The sequence below is a fragment of the Macaca thibetana genome, chromosome 15 (genome assembly GCF_024542745.1).
Source record: "Macaca thibetana thibetana isolate TM-01 chromosome 15, ASM2454274v1, whole genome shotgun sequence".
In the NCBI taxonomy this organism is placed as follows: domain Eukaryota; kingdom Metazoa; phylum Chordata; class Mammalia; order Primates; family Cercopithecidae; genus Macaca; species Macaca thibetana.
This window is the reverse complement of record NC_065592.1, coordinates 12916324-12940530: the sequence shown is the minus strand read 5'-3', so window position 1 is coordinate 12940530 and position 24207 is coordinate 12916324. Positions and strand designations below refer to the sequence as shown.

The 24207-nt window shown below is 41.9% G+C and overlaps 1 protein-coding gene and 1 pseudogene across 3 annotated transcripts in view; both read right to left on the bottom strand.

The window, feature by feature from the left end:
- MAPKAP1 (MAPK associated protein 1) overlaps positions 1-24207 on the bottom strand; it is a 270270-nt gene that overhangs the window by 232300 nt on the left and 13763 nt on the right. For 2 of the 3 annotated variants that reach the window (XM_050760550.1, XM_050760553.1), the window contains exon 2: positions 629-956. The exons of the other annotated variant lie outside the window; for it this stretch is intronic. In XM_050760550.1, the coding sequence (XP_050616507.1) occupies positions 629-887 (259 nt within the window). In that variant the 5' untranslated portion in view covers positions 888-956. The remainder of the gene's footprint in view (positions 1-628; positions 957-24207) is intronic. 3 annotated transcript variants of the gene reach the window in all.
- LOC126938209 (uncharacterized) lies at positions 3469-3635 on the bottom strand (annotated as a pseudogene).

Genomic DNA, 24207 nt, shown 5'->3' with positions numbered 1-24207 from the left:
CTAAATACATGTATACCAAAGTTGAGTGTTTTCAAGCCAGAAAAATCAAAACGTGATCAATTTAAGAAAATAAAGGCAAAGTATCAAAAATAGGGGCTCCTTTTCTAACCTCACACCCTATGTATACAATGCTACTAAAACCAGCCCTAGTAAATACTCAGGTGTCTCCTCCCATTTCCCCACTCCCCCACAATTCCTCCAGGGGCAAGAAGTGCCTGCTCTCCTTCGGTGGTCACCTCTCTGTATTACAAGTTTTTTATTATGTCGACCTGAAATCTGTCTCCAGGTAATCTACCTACTGGGACTAATGTTGCTCTGTGAAGACACTCAAAGCCGGTCCACTTGCCTTTCTAAACAATGACTTGTTAGACAACGTCCAACATGTTCTCCTAACCAACTTTTTCACTATCCCTCTTCTGTCTACTTCTAATAACACTCTAGAGGCCCTCTCCATTCGCAGTCGCAGAGATGGAGATGTTGCTCAGACTCACTCTTAGTCTGACGTATGTGTGTTCCTATTAATACCCAGAAACTTCCCCCATTAAGCCTATTCCAACATTATGCATTATTCCATAAGACTGTTTACTGATTTAAAGCTCAGAAGACATGACTAGAACACAATGTTTACCTGTGTTTGAGCGTCTTCTAATACCAAAGTCCCAACTTGAGGTAATATCGACTGACTGGGCATATACATAGCCCTGAGTCTCACCATTGCTTCCCTGAATTTCTGACCCACTGTCTCCAGGCATTGAAGGAGGATGAATCTTCTCTAGGTCAACATCATGATCAATGAGAACCATCTCACACATTCCCGTGTCATCACTGGTCACATGTGACTGTCGAATATGAGCTAGAATGATAGTTGGATTGTCCAAGAAGGCCATCCTTTCTGTGGGCCAATTTCCTTAAAAGGCTATTTTCTCCTCTTCATATTGTTTCACGAGCTCACCTGCCTAGAAACATGATGTACACAGCAAATATTTAAGAATAAGGCAGAAAATGACTGAATCATTTTTCAGACAAATTCAGTGTAGTAAAATGCCACCTTGAAAATCAACATTTATCCCTGTTCTGTGGAGCTTAAAAGGATTAAGTCTAAGCTGAAAGGAAATCCTTATAAGCACTAGGGGCTGCAGCTCTAGTCAATGAGATCTCCATAGAAATCAGAAAGGAAGGCTTGCACTCTGGCAAAACAAATCACAGCAACTCCTAACAAGTCAGGCCACTCAAAGCACATAACTACTGTTAAAACAATAAATTTTCCTTTCTTTCTCCCTTCACCATCATGCAATCTTCTCATTACTTTATAAGGTCATGGGGGAACAAGTTGTATTTTCCTCAAATGATGTGCTAAAGTACAAAACTGTATTTCATCAGTTTATATTTCCCCTCTTGTCACATGGTTGTGAGTGTTTAAAAGGGCACAGACAATGCTTTCTGAGTTACTAGGGGTTTTATAAAAATGTACCACCAAATTAATTTTGCTTAATGAATGTATTTTCCTTTCAAGATAGTACTGTGGTTTTTGCTGTTGTTTTGTTTGTTTTTTCTGAGACAGAGTATCACTTTTGTTGCCCAGGCTGGAGTGCAGTGGCGCCATCTTGGCTCACTGCAACCTCCACCTCCCGGGTTCAAGTGATTCTCCTGCCTCAGCCTCCTGCGTAGCTGGGACTACAGGGATGCACCACCATGCCTGGCTAATTTTGTATTTTTAGTAGAAACAGGGTTTCTTCATGTTGGTCAGGCTGGTCTCAAACTCCCAACCTCAGTTGATCTGTCCGCCTTGGCCTCCCAAAGTGTTGCAATCACAGGCGTGAGCCACCATGCCCGGCCTGTGTTTTTAAAATAAAACTTATAATCAAAACTACCTACTATACGATCAACTTCTCATTTTAGAAACTTAATTATAAAAACTGCTTCCTCAGTCCTGTTAAAACTGTAATGAGGCTGGGCACAGTGATTCACACCTGTACTCTCAACCCTTTGGGAGGCCAAGGCAGGAGGACTGCTTGAGTCCAGGAGTTCAAGACCAACATGGGCAACACAAGAAAGACTCTATCTCTACAAAATGTATATATATACACACACATACATATATATTTATTTATTATTTTTTAATTAGCTGGGCATGGTGGGATGTGACTGTAGTCCTAGCTACTCATGAGGCTGAGGTGGGAGGATCACCTGAGCCACAGCATTCAAGGCTGCAGTGAGCTATGATTGCACCATTGCACTCCAGCCTGGGTGACATAGTGAGACCCTGTCTTCTAAAACAAAACAAAACAAACAAAAAACACTGTAATAATATTTATTCTAGTAACAAGATAGCACCCTCTCGGCTAAGTGAAAATACTCAACAAAGAAAATATTGCAGAACAATGGTTAGGTACTAGGCCCTAGAGACAGAAAGGTTCGAATCCTGGCCCTATTACTTGTTAGCTATAAAATCTTGGTCAAAATACTTAACCTTTTTGAGCCTCCTTTTTTTTTCCTTCATTTATAAAATGGAAGCTTCAGGAATGAGAGGATACGTAGGAGATAATGCAGGTAAAGTGCTCAAAAAAACACATAGCATGTAATTAAATAAATGTTAGCTATTAATAATAATGATAAAAATATTAATAATTTCAACTATCAATTCTTGCTTAAAGTAGTCCTAAAATATGTCAATATCCCATCTGTCTTATAAGTTCACAGCACATAAAAGAAGTCTGTGCTTCCTTTGTGATAGAGGACACTGCAAGTCATGTGAGCGAGTTCCCTGCCCCTGCAAAATCGTTGCGAAGTACAAGGAATATGAAAGCTGGATTGACTATGTTTCCAGGAACAGTCCTAGAAGATATTTACTTTTAGAAGGACTTATAACACCAGATTTTCTTGTAATCTATTTCTTCTAGAAATGGAAGACAGAGAGGAAATCTTGCTAATAAATCCTTACAGCTAACTAAGGTTTTAAAAATTGCTGTCTGGAAACACATCATTCTGTTGACATCACCTAGTGGGTCTTAAAATAAAGATACTGAGATTAAAAAGAAATTTAACTGAGAAGCATCTCTAATCAAGTGAATTACATTAATCTTCACTTTTTCCCTTCTTAATATATTCCTTGAGTACTTATTTTACTCTGAGGCTACTGGGAAATGCAAAGGTGAGTAAAGTATCCCTGAATCAAAAAGTTAATACCCTAATACAGACCTAGTACCTCTCCTAATACCACGGGATTCTTTTAAGCACCAAATTTCTGAGACATCTGGTCCCTGAAATATTAGTGTCAATCTACCATTTTAAGGATATTGATCAGAAAAAAAATACGAAATTAACAGTGAGCATTTAAATTTCACTTGTAAAAATACAAACTTCTCTATAACCATAAAAAATATATACACCACAGATTTATTTATAAATGAGAATATTTATGGAATCATAGTATCACAGATCAGAGCTGCAAACATCCTTCTACTGCAATCACAATAAGCCGTCTTCCTTGCATGAAAGGAAGGCAACTAGTCACCAGTAGAGAGGAAGGTGCTTTCAAATTCATACTGAATAGTTCTCCCTTGCAAAAATAAGGGCTTTAATGAGAAATCACACATTTAATACACTTGATCTTAGCCAAAAGGCCGAGAAGCAATCACACATTTAATAGGTGTTCTAGCACCAAAAAGTCAAATGGCAAAAGGCAAAGTGATAAAAGTATACTGAAGTACCCTCAATAAAATCTATTCTAGGGAAACAGATCACTTCTTTTGAAGAGGAATAGGCAAACACTTCTCAAGGCACACACCAACTCCCCAACTTTATCCTTCCAGAACAAATGCCTCAACGATAGCAGATATCTTCTCTATTAGGACACTATGGCTTCATACATTAAGGAAGCTGTATGATTCATTCAAAAAATATTGATTCCCTACCAACTCTGATATGGAACCCCCACAGGACTGCCCCAGAAAACATATTATTGTGTATGTCACTTTTTACCTCCCGTTATGTGTACTTAGAGACTTAGACTATAAGTTCCACAAGGACAGGGTCCATAACACCATATTCCTTCTGGCAACAAAGGCTGTTACACATGGCAGGAGTTCAATAAATGTTGCTGTCTAACTTCCAAGGACTATTCAGTTTCATTGTAGAGATAAGTCATATATGAATGTACCAGGTGTAAGTGTGTGATTATAAATAAAGGATTGCCTTTTTTTCTTAACACAAGAGCATCTCTTCAATGTGCCCTTCAAAAGTGTCACCTTGGAACACTATCAACTTATTCTAAGAAGACTAATTTTCAAAACCCAAAAGAATATTTTTAAAAATCTCCCAAAGAGCAGCAAATTGCCATTTGAAGCTATGTTTGATTTCCAAGACAAAGACATTCAGATCAGGGATAAAAACAAATTGTACTCTCTGATCAGTTATGCAAAAATCAAAAAGATTTTTAAAAATCTAACTCTGGCAAGGGTTCAGAGAAATGGGCACTCTCATGCACAATATGAAGGAATGAAAACTGGGACTTTTTAGAAGGTAATTTGGTAATATTTACCAAAATATAAAACATGAATACTATCTGGGCAATCCTACCTCTAGGATTTGTTCTAAGGAGATAACTGTGTAAAGTATTTATCTCAGAATAATTTGTAATACTGAAAATCTAAAAGGAACCTACAATAGTACACATATGCCACGACACATACATATAACACAATATTAAGCAGCGATTAAGAATACATGGTAGGCCGGGCGCGGTGGCTCAAGCCTGTAATCCCAGCACTTTGGGAGGCCGAGACGGGCGGATCACGAGGTCAGGAGATCGAGACCAGCCTGGCTAACACGGTGAAACCCCGTCTCTACCAAAAAAAATACAAAAAACTAGCTGGGCGAGGTGGCGGGCGCCTGTAGTCCCAGCTACTCGGGAGGCTGAGGCAGGAGAATGGCGTAGACCCAGGAGGCGGAGCTTGCAGTGAGCTGAGATCCGGCCACTGCACTCCAGCCTGGGCGACAGAGCGAGACTCCGACTCAAAAAAAAAAAAAAAAAAGAATACATGGTAGAGGATGAACAAAATGTAGTATATACAAATGATGGAATGTTATTCAGCCTTCAAACACAGGAAATTCTGACACATTACAACATAGATGAACCTTGAGAACATTATGCTAAGTGAAATAAGTCAGTCGCAAAAGGACAAGTACTGTATGATTCCATTTATATGAGGTACCTAAAGTAGTCAAACTGACAGAAAATCTAATGGCAGTTGCTAGGGGCTGGAGGAAGGGAGTAATGGGGAAAAAGTATTTAATGGGTACATTTCAGTTTGGGAAGATGGAAAAGTTATGGAAATGGACAGTGGTGATGGTTGCACCATAATGTGAATGTATGTAATGCCAATGAACTACACATTTTAAAATGGTTAAAATGGTAAATTTTGGCCGGGTGCGGCGGCTCAAGCCTGTAATCCCAGCACTTTGGGAGGCCGAGACAGGCAGATCATGAGGTCAGGAGATCGAGACCATCCTGGCTAACACGGTGAAACCCCGTCTCTACTAAAAAATACAAAAAACTAGCCGGGCGAGGTGGCGGGCGCCTGTAGTCCCAGCTACTCGGGAGGCTGAGGCAGGAGAATGGCGTAAACCCGGGTGGCGGAGTTTGCAGTGAGCTGAGATCCGGCCACTGCACCCCAGCCTGGGGGACAGAGCAGGACTCCGTCTCAAAAAAAAAAAAAAAAAGGTAAATTTTACATCTCATTTATACCATGTATATTTTACCACAATTTAAAATTTTTAAGTTTTAAAATAAGTCTAGGAAACACCAGATTCAACCAAGTTAAAGAGGTTTTCTTCTTGCTGTTTTATCACAGGACTTCCCAAAACTTTTACATTATGTACTCTGTGTAGGCCAGGCACGGTGGCTCACGCCTGTAATCCCAGCTCTTTGGGAGGCCGAGGCGGGCAGATCACGAGGTCAGGAGATCAAGACCATCCTGGCTAATATGGTGAAACCCCGTCTCTACTAAAAATACAAAAAAAAAAAAAAAATTAGCCAGGTGAGGTGGCGGGCGCCTGTAGTCCCACTGCACCCCAGCCTGGGCAACAGAGCGAGACTCTGTCTCAAAGAAAAAAAAAAAAATTATGTACTCTGTGTATTGTGACTCTCCAAGAGGGAGGAACCTAGTAACACAATATATCCCAAACTTACTTCATCCATAAATATTGTTTTCTATAGGAATACTAAAACATATCAGTGTATAACAGCATTTCACAGAACATGCTATTAGAAATGCTATTCTACACTTTCACAAATGCTGTCTCTTCAGGCCTTGAATGCCTTCCCTGAATGTTACCAACTCTTGATTCTCTGAGACAGTCAGACATTTTTTGGCCGGGTGCAGTGGCTCACACCCGTAATCCCAGCACTTCGGGAGGCCGAGGCGGGCGGATCACTTGTGGTCAGGAGTTTGAGACCAATCAACAGGTCAACATGTGAAACCCCATCTCTACTAAAAATATAAAAATTAGCTGGGCAAGGAGGCTAAGGTGAAAGAATCGCTTGAACCCAGGAGGCAGAGGTGAGCCGAGATGGCGCCACTGCCCTCCAGCATGGGCAATGGAGCAAGACTCCATCTCAAGAAAATAATAAGGCCGGGTACAGCGGCTTACGCCTGTAATCCCAACACTTTGGGGGGCCAAGGTGGGTGGATCATCTGAGGTCAGGAGTTTGAGACTAGCCTCGCCAACATGGTGAAATCCCATCTCTACTGAAAATATAAAAATGAGGGGGGTGTGGTGGTGCGTGCCTATAGTCCCAGCTACTCGGGAGGCTGAGGCATGAAAATCTCTTGAACCTAGCAGGCGGAGGCTGCAGTGAGCCGAAATTGCCACTGCATTCCAGCCTGGGCAACAGAGTGAGATTCTGTCTCAAAAATAATAACAAAATAAGATAGACCTTTTAATATACCTTTAGGCCACAGATAAATAATATCACCTTGCCTAAGCTTTCCCACTTTTCACAGCTTCTTTCTCACACTTTTTAATACCATGTTCTTTAAAGCATCAAGATTTGTTTTACTAAAAATGGAAGCAATAGGGATATCCACACAGAGAAGGAAAGAAAGAGATGTCCCAAAATAACACAACAATTTTTTTTTTTTTTTTTTGAGACAAGGTCTCATTCCCATCGCCCAGGCAGAAGTGCAGAGGCACAATCACAGCTCACTGTAGCTTCAACTTCCCAGATTCAGGCGACTCTCCCACCTCAGCCTCCCAAGTAGCTGGGACTATAGGCTCACACCACCATGCCTGGCTACTTTTTGTATTTTTTGTAGAAATGGGGTTTTATCACATTGCCCAGGCTGGTCTTGAACTCCTAGGCTCAAGCGATCTACCAGTCTTGGCCTGCCAAAGTGTTGGGATTACAGGCGTGAGCCACTATGCCAGGCCAACATATGCATTTTTAATATACTGGGTGTATTTCCTTTTACACTTCAAACGAATAAATATTCAACAAATATTTACTAAGTTTCTACTAAGTGCTAAGGGTGGTTTCAGATGCACTTTGGATACTGTTCCCAGATTACATACCCGTCTGTGTTCATTAATGATCATGAAACCTGCCTGTGATGACCGGGAACATGCTCTAAACACGGGAATAATTTTTAGTAGGTTTTGATGGGCATACGTCTTAATATAATTTTGGATAATTTTATATACACTCATTTCCAAACTTTATTTATAATAGCTTATGAAAAAAACTGAGAAAATGAAAGGTTATGAAACTTGCCCAAAGCCAGACAGCTAATACATAGGACTAAAAATCAAATTCAAGAGCTTGGGATCTTAACCGGTACACCAGAAGGCCTCTTAAAACAAAGAGGGACAAAGTTACAATAGTCATAATGAACACAATTTTTTTTTTTTTTTTTTTTTTGAGACGGAGTCTCGCACTGTCGTCCAGGCTGGAGTGCAGTAGTGCAATCTTGGCTAACTGCAACTTCTGCCCCCCTGGTTCAAGTGATTCTCCTGCCTCAGCCTCCTGAGTGGCTGGGATTACAAGTGTGCACCACCAGGCCCCACTAATTTTTGTATTTTTAGTGGATACAGGGTTTCACCATGTTGGCCAGGCTGGTCTCGAACTCCTAACCTCAGGTGATCCCCTCACCTCAGTCTCCCAAAGTGCTGGGATTACAGTTGTGAGCCACCGCGCCCGCCGAACATGACTTTTTAAAAGCCTATTGTACTTATTTGGTCCTGAAGCCTGAGAGAAATTTCTCCCATGGGTCTCTGTGAAAGACATAAGAGAGCAAATGTGTTATGCAGTAAACCCTTAGCTCCCCTCCGCTAACAACAATGGTGCCTGTACAATAGCAAGAAACAATCAATGCATGTAATGGTTGTTCAAAAAAATAAAAGTCACAAAATTTCACACAAGAAAGGAACTTCAGTGATCATCTCATTGTTGACCTGAAATCACAGAGGAAGGGTTTACTTTAAATATCTAGTTACGTCCAAGAATATTTTTTAAAATCCCTAGTGACTCATGTACCTTCAGTTCAAGTCTATACCTGAAATACTCTATTTCTTCAAATAACTCACTACGAGCAAACAAGCCTGCCCTATACTTCTTCAGTCTCTAAGGACCTGAGATAGGCAACAACACGACTTACAATGCTCACATCTATCCAATGGTTAGAAGGAAATCCCCCTTCCTGGACTTTTTCAAAACACTCCCCGCTCACTTCCCTCTGCTCAGCAGACTTCCCACCCTCTCACCTGCAATCTGTGAAAACTTGTCAGAATAGGCAACAGCCTGAGGCTTCTCAAAGGTCTGCAAACTCCCAATCAAAAATTACTGCTGCCCCATCAATGTGCCATATAAATGTTGGCATGTTAATTGTGTATTTATAAGACTGTTAATGGTTAGTTAATTTACCTCCCACACTATTATTGTACTTGAAATGATTTAACGTCTGCTGAGGGAGTTAACAACATGTAACAGCAGATGCGAGATTTATTTTTTTTTATTTTTTATTTTTTACCTTTCCACACTGTATCCTGACTTCACACTATTAGCATTGGGCGAGTTAAAGCTAATACCTGTATAGGAGTCCTTAAACATGTCATAGGAACACGCACATTTATTTCCCACAACAAGGAATGATTACAAGTGAGGGGGGAAAAAAGGGCTTTTTATTATATACAACCTCTTCCATTTATAAAAACCAACAGACCCTCCTTTTTAATTTTTTTACTAAGATTTCAACATTCTTTGATCTAGTTAAAGCTCAGAATTCATACCTCCTGGAATTTGAAAATAATTGAAGTGACCATTAAAATAAAACACACTTTATTGCTTTTAAATCTCTTTCTCTAACTCTCTCCAATTTAACTCTAAATTAAACGTTCATTTATTTTTTAGACTAGCAAAAATTGAGCTTTTTTCCCCTTAGGGAATTAAAATCTTCTCCATGTGAATATGCCCCATTTCATTAAGCAGTAAATAGTGAGACCATATATCTGGAGAGTTTGCTGCTTCTTTTTACATTTTTATTTCCATATTTTGACTAAAAGTGCTTACTAGATTAAAACAACAGAAATGATTTATCTCATTTTGAATGAGATTCATTCACAAAATCATCTCAGTACTAAATGAAAAATTGTATAAATACTGGCCTGCCCCCTCCAGAAGTTTACTTATAAACTTCAGCAGAGGAGCTATGTCATACACATAGAGAACAATAACATAAAGCAAGATAAACCTGCCACCAAATGAGATATTAAGACAATATATTTTCCAAGAGACAGGAATATCACAGAAGACTTCAGGAAGGAAGGCAGAGGTATTTAAGGATAGCTATGCTTTCATTAGGCAGAAACACAAGTGAAACAGTAACTGTTGACATTTACAGCGCTCTTACAAGGAGATGTACTAATCACTTTTCATGTAACAACATATTTAATCCTTACAGCCACTTTAGGAGGTAGGTATTGATACTATCCTCATTTTATAGATTTAAAAACAAACAAAACTAAGGCTTAAAGGAGTTAAGTATCTTGCCCAAGGAGACAAGGTAGATTTTTTAAGACCACAATTGTTGAAGCTCCTCCCATCAAGAGGTGGAGTCTATTTCCCCATCCCTTGAATCTGGGCTCACATTGCGATTTGCTTTGACCAACAGAATATACAGGAAGGAATGTTGTGGAAATTCTGAACCTGGGCCTCAACAGCACTTGCAGCTTCTTCCCTGGCCTTCTCTGGAACACTTCTGAATTATGGGAAAAAGTCAGGGATAAAAGACTATGTGGAGAAAGAAGCTCAGCCATCTCTGTCATTCCAGCTGTCCTGCTGAGGCCCTGTGAGTGATTAAGTCATCAGGGACAAGTCTCCCACTAACCTACCAAGAGTCAAGGTCTCTTCTTCTATCAAATGTCTCCCTCATACAAAGGAACCCTGATCCCTGATATTCCTGTCTTATGCCACTAACCTCCACCTGAAATGCCTCAGAATCTTACATCTGCCAAGATCCAGTTAAAAAGAACCTGGCAGAGTGACTCTCAAACTTCTCCACGGACACACGTGAAGGGCATTGGACAGTGACCATAAATCAAGGTATGAGACAACCTAGGGGAGCCACCTACAGTAACATGCCATAAGAAATTTATTTTTAGAATTCATTCATATTTTGTATTCTATTTTATACTACACTGCACCTATATATGTTTGTTTGTTTACAGAGACAGGGTCTCACTCTGTCACCCAGGCTGGAGTGCAGTGGTGTGACCACAGCTCACTGCAGCCTTGACTTCCCAAGCTCAAGTGATCCTCTCATCCCAGCCTGGGACTGCAGGCAAGCACCACCACACCCAGCTAATTTTTAAATGTTTTTGCAGAGACCAGAGTCTAGTCATCTTCCCCAGGCTAGTCTCAAACTCCTGGGCTCAAGCGATCCTCCCACTTTGGCATCCCAAAGAGCTGGGATTACAGGCATGAGCCGCTGTGGCCCCCCCGCCCCCCGCCCCATGTTTGTTTTAACAGGAAAAAAAATGTTTATTTTCAAATACATCACTAAAACTGATACTTCAGGAAAATGTACCACGGTTACTTTGTAGCTTCCAGTACACCCTAGGACTCTCTTAACCCCAGTTGAACAGCATGGATCTAGTGGAAAAACAGAGACTTTGGTGTCAGAAATGTCATTTTGTACAGATAAAATGGCACTTTATCAACGGACTCAAAACCCTAAATTATATTCAAAAGATGTTTCCTATAAGGTTGAAGAACTGTTAAGTATAAACCACAATAAACTATAAAGTTCTAAGCACAAGTTAGAATAAAATATTGTTATTCAGCTGTTATAAAACAATCTGTATTTTCAAAGTGTTTTGAAATAATGTTTATGTGCTAGCAATAGCTGTGAAACTTCAAACAACCTAACCACTCACCACCCCCAAAACTTCAAACCTGCCAACATTTCCAGCCGTTACAAGAACTCTGCCAGTTTGGTACAATGTAGCCCCTAAATTATTTTTCCAATGGGTGTTGTCTCTCTGACATAATAGATTTGATTGACACTTGTGAAAATAAACAATTTTAGGTTTTACTTTAAGATCTCAGGTCAAAATGTTTACTAGTTTTACCTAAAGTGAAGAATATAAATAATGCCAAAGCAACTAGACTGTTTCTCAATGTGAAATTACCGGTTTAGGAGCTTAAGCTGTAAATAGCACTCAAGTGTCTACCAAATATTCATTCACTGGTTTCATTCATTTGACAAGTATCTATAAGGCACTTACTACATGCTGGGCACCAAAGATACACTGCTGAGCAAAAATAAAGACTTTTGGCCACTGCCTTCATGGATCTTCTGAGGGTGGACCCAGTAGATAGAATTTTAAATTCTTTTTTTTTTTTTTTTTTTTTTTTTTTTGAGACGGAGTTTTGCTCTTGTTGCCCAGGCTGGAGTGCAATGGCATGATCTCAGCTCACTGCAACCTCTGCCTCCCAGGTTCAAGCGATTCTCCTGCTTCAGTCTCCCTAGTAGCTGGGATTACAGGTGCCCACCACCACCAAGCCCAGCTAATTTTTTGTATTTTTAGTAGAGATGGGGTTTCACTATGTTGGGCAGGCTGGTCTCAAACTCCTGACCTCAGGCGATCCACCCACCTCAGCCTCCCAAAGTGCTGGGATTACAGGCATGAGCCACTGTGCCCAGCTTAAATTCTTGCCCCTTTCTGTTTTCCCCTCCCCTTGAGTGTGGGTGGAATCTCACTTGCTTCTTTCCAGCCAATAAAACATGGCAAAGGTGATGGGACAGTCACTTCCTTGATTACTTTCCATTATATAAGACTCCATCTTAGCCAACTGAAGAGAGTGATTCTAAGCCAGAGAGATCTTCTTGCTGGCCTTGAAGAAGCAAACAGCTATGTTATGGAGCTACACATGGCAAGGACCTGAGAGCAGCCTCTAGCAGCTGAAAATGGTCCTGGCCAACCACTAGCACGAAAAGGAGCATCTCAGTCACATCACCGCAAGCAAATGAATTCCACTACCACCTGAGAGACCTTGGAAGATCTTTCCTGAGTGAGCCTCTAGATGAGGCTATAGTCAGCTGACACCTTAATTTCATCCCTTGGAGAGCATGAACACAAAACTCAGCTGAAGCCATGACTCCTGACTCATGGTGAAATCATAAATTAATATCGTTTTAAGCAGATAAGTTTATGGTAATTTGTTACGCAGCAAAAGAAAATGAATCCAGCATACTGAAGGAAAACAAGCCTATACTCCTTCACATATAACACATAAGGCTCTCTAAAACGCAGTTTCACTACCTCTTCCCTCCCCATCATGCAACTTTCAGGACTGCACTGAATATGTGCTGGCCTTTGGTAATGATACTCCTTTACTTCAGGTGTGCCCTTCCGCAATACAAATCTTATTCTTGTAAGTCCAACAGAAGTATCTCGTCCTTGGCAACCCCTTCTATATGACCCAGAGTCCAACCTATTTTAATAGCACTTTATTTCCATCATCATTACAGTGAGTTATATGAGTATCATTTTTAAGGAATCAACAATTTTAAATTTTTTTACCCAATTCTAGATTCACAAATATGGTTACTTCATTAAGATATAAATCTCCCCAAATCATTTGTGAATTTGCTAAAGATCCCATCAACAGTAATGTAATGGTTCAAATGGAAGCCAGTTTTTCTCCCCAGGAGACATTTAAGCAATCAGTATCTGGAGATAGTTCCAGTTGTTACAACTAGAGATGGATGCTATTAGTAGCCAGTGGGTAGATGCCAGTGACGCTAGTAAACATGGTACAATGCACAAGGCAGCATCCACAACAAAAAATTATACCTCCCCAAATATCAATATGAATAATGCCAAGCTTGAAAAACCCCACAATAATGTGGGGTTTGAAGCCACTAAATCTGTGGCAATTTTCAACTCCCTCGAAACTGTTTTGTTTGTACTGAAACTATAGAACTTTGCTACTAAAATCTATGCTCAAACCTTCTAAGGGCTAAAAAAGTTCAACTCTGTTTTCTGAAATTTTAATCTACCCTAAGGAGAGCCAAAGAAGCCTTTTCACCCTTCTTCCCCTGACTACTTCCTAACATATTATTCAAAATCCAACTCAGTGGTAGCCTTAACCTCCTAGGCTCAGGTGATCCTCCCAACTTGGCCTCTCAGGTAGCTGGGACTACAAGCACGCACTACCACGCCCAGCTAATTTTTTGCAGAGACAGGGTCTCACTACATTGCCCAGACTGGTCTTGAATTCCTGGATTCCAGCGATCCTCCCCCTCGGCCTCCCAGGGCATTAGGATTAGAGATGTGAGCCACTGCACCCGGCCTGCTCCACGTGCCATTTTACTGCACTTTGTTCCTAGTTCTACCAAATAATTAACCCGGCACATTGCCTGTTAGTAAGGCGCTAAGTGTTTGTTGATTTTATTCATTCAACAAATATTTACTGAATGCCTACGGTGTGCCAGGCATTGTTCTAGATGCAGAAAACACAGCAGAGAAGGCAAAGTCCTGCCCTCATGGCAGGACAAAGAAGTAAATTATATAGTGAGTTAGAAGTGTCATGAAGAAAAATAGCACAGAGAAAGAAATGGATAATGCTGGGTGGAGCCATGAGTTGCAACAGTAAATATAGCCAAGGAATGCCTCACTTAAGTGACATCTGACTTAACACCTGAAGGAGGTGAGAGAACAAGCCCTGTAGACACCCCAGGGCATAGGTCTGCCAAGCAGAATGGAACATGCCTCACACTGCTCAAGGAGTGGCAAGGAGTCCGCCAAGAAGCAAGTAGTAGGTAAGATCTGAAACAGTGCGGTGAGTCTGTAGGGACTTACAGGCCATCCTAAAGCCTTAAGCTTTTACTCCAAGTGAAATGAGGGGTCACTGGAGGATTGTGAATGATCTATCTCACATTTAAAAGGATCTCCCTGGTTGCTATGTTAATGAATGAACGGGCGGGCGCGGTGGCTCACGCCTGTAATCCCAGCACTTTGGGAGGCTGAGGCGGACGGATCACAAGGTCAGGAGATCGAGACCATCCTGGCTAACACGGTAAAACCCCGTCTCTACTAAAAATACAAAAAATTAGCCAGGCGTGGTGGTGGGCACCTGTAGTCCCAGCTACTCGGGAGGCTGAGGCAGGAGAATGGCGTGAACCCAGGAGGCACAGCTTGCAGTGAGCCGAGATGACGCCACTGCACTCCAGCCTGGGCAACACTCTGTCTCAAAAAAAAAAAAAACAAAAAGAAAAGCCACACACTTTACTGCAAACATCACTCAGGAAACCTAAATTTCAGGGACCTAACTACATGGCCTTGTACAAGTGACTTCTTTCAACCTCATCTGTTCTTACATCTGTTAAATAGCATGGCTGAACTATATGAAGGGCCTTTTAGCTCTTAAATTCCATTCCAGTCACTTGTGTGCAGGAGGAAAAGGAGGATGTGACTGGGAAAGGTTTATCCTAGAGCCCATCTAAAAGGTTTTGGGTGTTTTTGCTTCACATGGTTTTCCCTCGACCAGAATTTCATTGCATGTTTTACCTCTACCACACCTGTGCCATAGTTCAAACTCAGAGGCACGAGGAATCTCTTTTTTGACAAAGAATTGTAATAGTATCAAGATGCTGCCGGTATACTCTCTACAAAGGTAAACCACGTTGACTGATCTGAACAGGCATTATTGCCATTTTTGGTTTTGTTTTTTTTGTTTTGTTTTGTTTCTTTTTTGAGAGACAAGAGTCTTGCTCTGTCGCCCAGGCTGAGGTGCATGGGCATGATCTCAGCTCACTGCAACCTCCACCTCCCAGGTTCAAGTGATTCTCCTGCCTCAGCCTCTCCAGTAGCTGGGACTACAGGTGCCACCACCACGGCCGGCTAATTTTTCTATGTTTAGTAGAGCCAGGGTTTCACCATGTTGGTGAGACTGGTCTCAAACTCCTGACCTCAGGTGATCCACCTGCCTCGGCCTCCCAAAGTGCTGGGATTACAGGCCTGAGCCACCACGCCCAGCCCATCTTTTTTTTTTTTAATCCCAGTATATATGTAAATTGGTTCCAATAACTACAAGAGTTAAAATTAATAAACAATACAGTTATCTTCAGAGTGTTATCATAAAAGAAACTATTTAATATTAACAGAAAATAAAAATGTGATTATAGAAATGCACAGTGGGTTGCCACATCTAGAATTCCACATTGCTGTCACAGGCTATGGATTAGTGACATCTGCTATGGATTAGTTAACATTTGTCACTGTTAAAGAGACTAGCTATGGGATGACTTTAGGAGAGTCAGTGCTTTTGACTCTGTTTCCTCTACAGTGAAATAGCCATAATATGTGTCCTATTATCCATTTCACAGTGATTCTACTATAAAACAAAATAGAGGCTGGGCACAGTGGCTCATGCCTGTAAATCCCAGCATTTTGAGAGGCAGAGACAGGAGAATCACTTCAGGCTGGGAGTTTAAGACCAGCCTGGGCAACAAAGCAAGACCCCACCTATACAAAAAAAAAATTTTTTTTAATTAACCAGACATGGGGGCACATACCTGTAGTTCCATCTACTCAGGAGGCTGAGATGGGAGAATCACTTGAGCCCACGAGTTCAAGGTTACAGTGAGCATGACTGAGCCACTGCACTTCAGCTTGGGCAACACAGTGAGACCCTGTCTCTTAAAAATTTTTAAAAGAATATTTACAGAAAGCTAAAAAGCACTATATAAATCTAAGATGCAATATTACTGACTTTTCCTATTCTAGCTATATCTTTTTGGAAGGAAAATAAATAAGCTGTCAACTGTCAAACTCATTAATTCAACTCCTAATGAAGAGAAGACAGCAACGAGATAGTCTAAACCAGCAGATAATCCTCAAACTACTTTTATGTAACTTTGAATGGTACTTTGTATTTTCACTTGAATAGAGCTTTCATAATCTCAATAAATGATAATGGCTATTATTGTTATTATTAACAAAACTGTGTTAACTTTGCTAGGTATTTTCTCAGAACCTTCTAGACTATCTCATTTTTTTTCTCTTTTTTTTTTTTTTTTGAGACGGAGTTTTGCTCTTGTCGTCCAGGCTAGATTACAATGGTGCAATCTCGGCTCACTGCAACCTCCACCTCCCAGGTTCAAGCGATTCTCCTACCTCAGCCTCCTGAATAACTGGGATTATAGCCGCCCACCACCACACCCTGCTAATTTTGTTTGTTTGTTTGTTTGTTTGTTTGTTTTGAGACGGAGTCTTGCTCTGTCGCCCAGGCGGGAGTGCAGTGGCCAGTGGCCGGATCTCAGCTCACTGCAAGCTCCGCCTCCCGGGTTTACGCCATTCTCCTGCCTCAGCCTCCCGAGTAGCTGAGACCGGGTTTCACCATGTTGGCCAAGCTGGTCTTGAACTCCTGAACTCAGGTGATTTGCCAGCCTCGGCCTCCCAAAGTACGGAGATTACAGGCATGAACCACCATGCCCAACTAGACTACCTCATTTTTAAAATCACCACGGTGTACCAAACATGAGGATAATGTAACAGAACTGGCTTCTTTCTGCTTATAATACTATAATTAGGGTGGGAATGATCCACAACATACAATATAAATAGAATAATCAATTCTCAGCCCAGACATGGTGGCTCACTCTTGTAATCCCAACACTTTGGGAGGCAGAGGTGGGTGGATCGCTTGAGCTCAGGAATTCAAAACCAGCCTGGGCAACATGGCAAAACCCCATCTCCACAAAAAAATACAAAAATTAGCCGGCCATAAGACCCTCATCTCTTAAAAACAAAATAAAGGCACTTTTGCCATTCACAAAGCTATGAGGTATATTCTATTATTCTTCATGTTCTATAAATCAGTAAACTTAGGCACAAACTTGTCCAAGGCCACGCAACTAGTAAGAGGTGGAGTCAGGATAGCCTGGCTCCAGAATCCTGCTCCCAATCATTACAACATGCTGTCTCACATTTCCAGCTTAAGCTCACTTCATCTTAATCTTCTTACTCCACTCCTCACACACAAGTCTAAGTATGGGTATACAGAGACTTATCAGTTCATTCAATAAGCATGAATACATACTACATGCTGAGGTTTAGGTGTATAAAGTGCTAAGTCATAGTCCCTATTCCCAAGAGGCTTACAGTCAAACAAGGGGTTAAAGACAAGTATACAAACGGCCACAATAAAGAACAGGCCAGGCGTGGTGGCTCACGCCTGTAATCCCAGCACTTTGGGAGGCTGAGGCGGGCAGGTCACCTGAGGTTAGGAGTTCAAGACCAGCCTGGCCAACATGGTGAAACCCCAGCTCTACAAAAAATTAGCTGGGCATTGTGGTGGGTGCCTGTAATCCCAGCTACTCGGGAAGCTGAGGCGCGAGAATCACTTGAACCAGGGAGGTGGAGGTTGCAGTGAGCCATGATCACACCACTGCACTCCAGCCTGGGCGACAGAGCGAGACTCCATCTCCAAAAAAAAAAAAAAAAAAAAAAGAAGAAGAAGAATGAGAACAATGCTAAAGGAGCCTATAACAATGTACTATGGGCCAGGCGTGGTAGCTCACGCCTGTAATCCCAGCACTTTGGGAGGCTGAGGCAGGCGGATCACGAGGTCAGGAGATCGAGACCATCTTGGCTAACACGGTGAAACCCCGTCTCTACTAAAAATACAAAAAACTAGCTGGGCGAGGTGGTGGGCGCCTGTAGTCCCAGCTACTCAGGAGGCTGAGGCAGGAGAATGGCATAAACCCGGGAGGCGGAGCTTGCAGTGAGCTGAGATCCGGCCACTGCACTCCAGCCCGGGCGACAGAGCAAGACTCCGTCTTAAAAAAAAAAAAAAAAAAAAAAAAAAAAAAAAAATTAGTTGGGCATTGTGGTGGGCACCTGTAACACCAGCTACTCAGGCGGCTGAGGCAGGAGAATCACTTGAACCCAGGAGGTGGAGGTTACAGTGAGCCTAGGTCGCGCCATTGCACTCCAGCCTGGGCTACAAGAGCAAAACCCCATATCAAAAAAACAATGTACTATAGAGACACAAAGAAAAAATATCTAAATGAGACTGGATATTCAGACAAGGCTTCACAGAGAAGACTAAGATCACAATAATGGAAGAAGTCATTTCCAACTTAGCCACTTTAATAGTTAAAAAAAGAGAGAGAGTGAACCAGCAATTAAACAATCTATAATCCTGGCTCCTTGATCAGAAATTTCAGAAGTTTCAGAAATGCTTAAAACAAAAACATCAGGCCACGTGTGAGTTATTGCAGAAGCAAAGAAAAGATAACTAACTACCCTTTGCAGTGGGGGAAGTCAAGGGAATGGCAGAAGTTGAGAGAGGGTGCGTAGGAGAGGCTGAAAGCAAACCATCTTCAGGCTGCCTGGCTTCCAACCCGGACCTGGCCACTCATGGTGGGACCTTCATAAAGTCACAACTTCTGTGTCTCTATTTCCTCATCTGTAAATGGGAGTAAGCGCAGTGCCTGCCTCATAGGATTGTTGTGAGGACTGAATGAATTAATACATGTTATGTGCTTCAGTGCCTGACTCATGGTAAGCACCATTACAACTGTTTACTATTATTACTGCTATTATTCCCGGTCTAAGATGAATCTTCAAAGATAAGAAATTGCAAGGTTTGAAGAGGGGGCAAAAGGCAATATTCGAGGTAGAAGACACAGCATCAGACAAGGCACTGAAGCAAGAAACAGTAGAACAACACGTATTTAGTAACTAAAATTACATGGAGTTCAAAGTTGCTGACTAGAATTACAGAGAGACTGTTCTGGCAGCTGTATAGAAGATTAATTTGATGGACAAAACAGAAGACTAGTTATAAAGCTGTGACTATAGCCCGGAGATGATGAAATCTGAAGGCAGTAAAAGATGGTTATATGAATTCAAGAAACAGTCACAAAATATTTAAGAGATAAAAACTGGTAGAGGGGCCGGGCGCGGTGGCTCAAGCCTGTAATCCCAGCACTTTGGGAGGCCGAGACGGGCGGATCACGAGGTCAGGAGATCGAGACCATCCTGGCTAACACGGTGAAACCCCGTCTCTACTAAAAATACAAAAAACTAGCCGGGCGAGGTGGCGGGCGCCTGTAGTCCCAGCTACTCAGGAGGCTGAGGCAGGAGAATGGCGTAAACCTGGGAGGTGGAGCTTGCAGTGAGCTGAGATCCGGCCACTGCACTCCAACCTGGGCGACAGAGCGAGACTCCGTCTCAAAAAAAAAAAAAAAAAAAAAAAAAAAAAAAACTGGTAGAGGCTGGGCGCAGTGGCTCACGCCTGTAATCCCAGCACTTTGGGAGGCTGAGGCGGGCGGATCACGAGGTCAGGAGATGGAGACCATCCTGGCTAACACGGTGAAGCCCCATCTCTACTAAAAATACAAAAAATTAGCCGGGCATGGGGCGGGCGCCTGTAGTCCCAGCTAGTCGGGAGGCTGAGGCAGGAGAATGGCATGAACCCGGGAGGCGGAGCTTGCAGTGAGCTGAGATCCGGCCACTGCACTCCAGCCTGGGCGACAGAGCGAGACTCCGTCTCAAAAAACAAACAAATAAACAAAAAAAACTTGTAGAACTTGGTGACTGAGTGAATGTGGAGGATTAAGAAGGGGGAAGTTTATGGCTTGTGTGATAGTGCCAACAAATAAAACTATAAACTCAAAAGCAAAAACAGATTATCAAGTAGTGGGGAGATGAGTAGTTATGTTTCAGTCACAATGAGTGGGCTTCAGTTGTCTAAGGATTACCCAAATAGAGATCCATCAAAACACAAACCTGAGAGCCCATGAGAAAGGTCTGAGCAAACTTGGGAGACATCAACATGTAAGTGACAGGTAAATCCATAGCTGTGAATTTTGCCCAGGGAAAATACGTAAGAATAGTAACCTAGGGATAAAACCAAGGAACAGCAATAGTTAAAGGGTAGCCTGAAGAAAAAAGAAAAAACAGACGTTGCGGGGGGGAAAAAAAGTCAATCTTTGGCTAGATCCTGAAGTTAGCTATCCATGCTGTGTAAACTCATGAAGTTATAAGCTATTATGTTCTTCACTGGCTTTCCCCCTCACCTCACATTTCCTAGTAAGAAGTTCCACTGCTGGACTGTAAAGTCCTTGAGTAGAAAGGGCATTGGATTTCCTATCACTAATGCCCAATGCATATGCCTGGTACACACATGCTTGTAAAATGAACCTGGCTGAACAGAGAAAAATAGATAATTTCCCACCTATTTAAACAAAAGGCTTGTGGAATTCCTAGACCTAGAGCTGCTTCCAGCCCAGAGCAGAGAAATACAGAACCTGAGGAGAATAGAATCAGAAAGGAGGCTGACCTTATACGTTGTTGAAGAAAATGTAAAATAATGCAGCTGCTTTGAAAAACAGCTTGGCAGTTTCTCAAAATGTTAAACAGAGCGTTACCATATGACCCAGCAACTCCACTCCTAGGAATATACCCAAGAGAACTAAAAACATATGTTCACGTGGAAATTTGTATACAAATGTTCACAGTAGTATTCATAACAGCCAAAAGGTAGAAATAACCCAAATGTCCATCAACTGATCAACATATAAACAAAATGTGGTACAGACATACAATGGAATATTATTTGGCAACAAAAAGGAATGAAGTACTGATCCACGCTACAACATAGATGAACCTTGAAAATATTACACTACATCAAAGGCCACAAACTGTGTAATTCCTTGTATATGAAAGGTTCGGAATAGGCAAATCCATAGAGACAGAAAGTAGATTAATGGTTGCCAGCAGCAGGAGGAGGAAAAGTGGAGTGACTGTTAATGAATATGAGATTTATTTCTGAGGTGACAAAAATGTTCTGGAATTAGTTAATAGTGACAGTTATACAACTTTGTGAATATCCTAAGAACCATTAAATTGTACATTTTAGAGGTGTGAATTTTATGGTATTCGAATTATATCTCAATTTTTTAAAAAGAAAGGGGATAGAAACACAGGAAGGCTAGAATCCATGCTACATCCTAGATTTCTTCTAATTCAGGTGATTCCAACACAAGGATACCAACAAAGTACCTAAGAAGTAGAATTGGCAACAGTAAACAAAAATTTTTAAACAATCTGTAATATCAGTTGATTATATCAAATAGACATCAAATTCCTCATGCAAAAATGGGAGTTTCCAAGTCTTCTGGGGGAAAGAGAACTGCCATATACCTTGGTGACCTGTGTAAAGGTGGCTAACCTACATTTCTAGTTGAAGGAGGTTAATCCTAGTACCAGAAATCCCATCAGAACTTGTGGCTTTGCTGAAGCAAAGCCCCACACACTGGAGCAGCTTCTCCTACCAGAGCACCAGACAACACTCTAATCCACACCCGGGGATCTGCCTGAGAAGCCACCACTACACAATACCTCTGTCAGCAGCCTACTGAGCTACTGGTACTTGGAGAGTTAATTCTCTTCACTTTGGAATAAACAAACTGAAGGAGATAAACCAAGAAAGGCAACATGACATGGCAGCTGGGTATGCTCCCAATTCCAGCACTTAGTTGCTGAGAAAATTGGGAAGGTCACATTTATCTGAGCCTTAGTTTTTCTCATTACCTCACAAAACTACTGTTCCATCGTAGGGCCCCAAAGTGACACTCCAGTGTTCTGGGCTCCCTTTTATGAAGCCCAGAGCCATTTAGTTACCCATCCTGTGCATCCTAACTTCTCTCTCCTTAGATTTTATCCACGTCTCTTCATCTCAATAACCTAATTCAGCTGGGTGCAGTGGTTCACACCTATAATCCCAGTGCTTTGGAGGGTCACAGCAAAAGGATCACTTGAGACCAGGAGTTCATGAGCAGCCTGGGCAGATTCTGTCTGTACCAAAAACTTTTTTAAATTCACTAGGAGCAGTGGCGCCTGCCTGTAGTCCTAGCTACCCTTACCTCTGAGGTAAGAGAACTGCTCGAGGCCAGGAAGTCAAGGCTGCAGTGAGCTGTGATCACACCACCACATTCCAACCTGGGTGACAGAGTGAGACCCTGTCTCTTAAAAAAACAAAGAAACAGAAACACTAACCCAAGTCACCATGTCTCACACCTAGGCTACTGCAATTGTTTCCTAACTTGTCTTAAAATCTTTCAATGACTCTCCCAACTCCTTAACATGACCAAGCCTTGCCTACATCTGCAGCCCCATCTCCCACATATCCCATCAGTTCTTTCTACTCCGGCCTCAGTGAACTTGGTTTTCTTCAACTTTTGAACATACACTTCTTCTCTCTGAAATTTTATCTGTCTTGTCACCTGGCTTAGACATCTCTTTTTCCTTCACACTTAGACGTCTCCTGCCCCAGGAAGATTTCACTTTATCAAGTCCAAAGTAGATACTCCTCCATACTCACCTTGACTCTCATTACTATATCGCTTCAAGTTAGGTTCTACTTCTCCACCTAGGCTGTCCTTTCCCTTTCTAGAATGCAAGTTCATAAGAGCAGAGACCATGTCTGTAGATTTCATTGGCCAATTCCCACACATATGACTAGTGACTAATACAGATTCAGTATATATTGATTGAATAAAATGATTACAATTAAGCAAAAAACTAATGAGAACTTTCACATATATATGTGTGTGTGTATACACACACACACACACACACACACACACACACAAACACATATATATATATATTTTTTTTTTTGAGACAGAGTCTCACTCTGTTACCCAGGCTGGAGTGCAGTGGTGCAATCTCAGCCCACTGCAATCTCTGCCTCCCAGGTGTTCAAACAATTCTCCAGTCTTCCAAGTAGCTGGAATTACAGGCACACGTTACCACAGCTCGGCTAATTTTTGAATTTTTAGTAGAGATGGGGTTTCACCATGTTGGCCAGGCTGGTTTCGAACTCCTCACCTCAAGTGATCCATTTGCAGCCTCCCAAAGTGCTAGGATTACAGCACGAGCCACAGAACCCAGGCTTCTTTTTTTTTTTTTTTTTTTTTTTGAGCCAGAGTCTCGCTCTATCACCTAGGCTGGAGTGCAGTGGCGCGATCTAGGCTCACTGCAACCTCTGCCTCCCGGGTTCAAGCGATTCTCTTGCCTTAGTCTCCCAAGTAGCTGGGATTACACCCAGCTAATTTTTGTATTTTTAGTAGAAACAGGGCTTCACAATGTTGGCCAGGCTGGTCTAGAACTCCTGATCTCAGGTGATCCACCCACCTCGGCCTCCCAAAGTGCTGGGATTACAGGCATGAGCCACCACACCCAGCCCAAAAATATTTTTATATTAAGAAAACAGGCCAGGCACGGTGGCTCACACCTGTAATTCCAGCATTTTGGGAGGCCGAGGCATGCATATCACCTGAGGTCAGGATTTCGAGACCAGCCTGGCCAACATGGTGAAACCCTGTCTCTACTAAAAATACGAAAAATTAGCCAGGTGTGGTAGCACGCGCCTGTAATCCCAGATACTCGGGCAGCTGAGGCAGAAAAATCACTTGAACCCAGGAGGCGGAGGTTGCAGTGAGCCGAGATCATGCCATTGCACTCCAGCTTGGGCAACAAGAGTGAAATTCCACCTCAAAAAAAAATAATAATTTTATATATATATGTGTGTGTGTGTGTGCGTGTGTGTGTGTGTATATATATAATTGGACAGGCATAGGGGCTCACACCTGTAAACCCAGCACTTTGGGAGGCGGAGGAGGAAGATCCCTT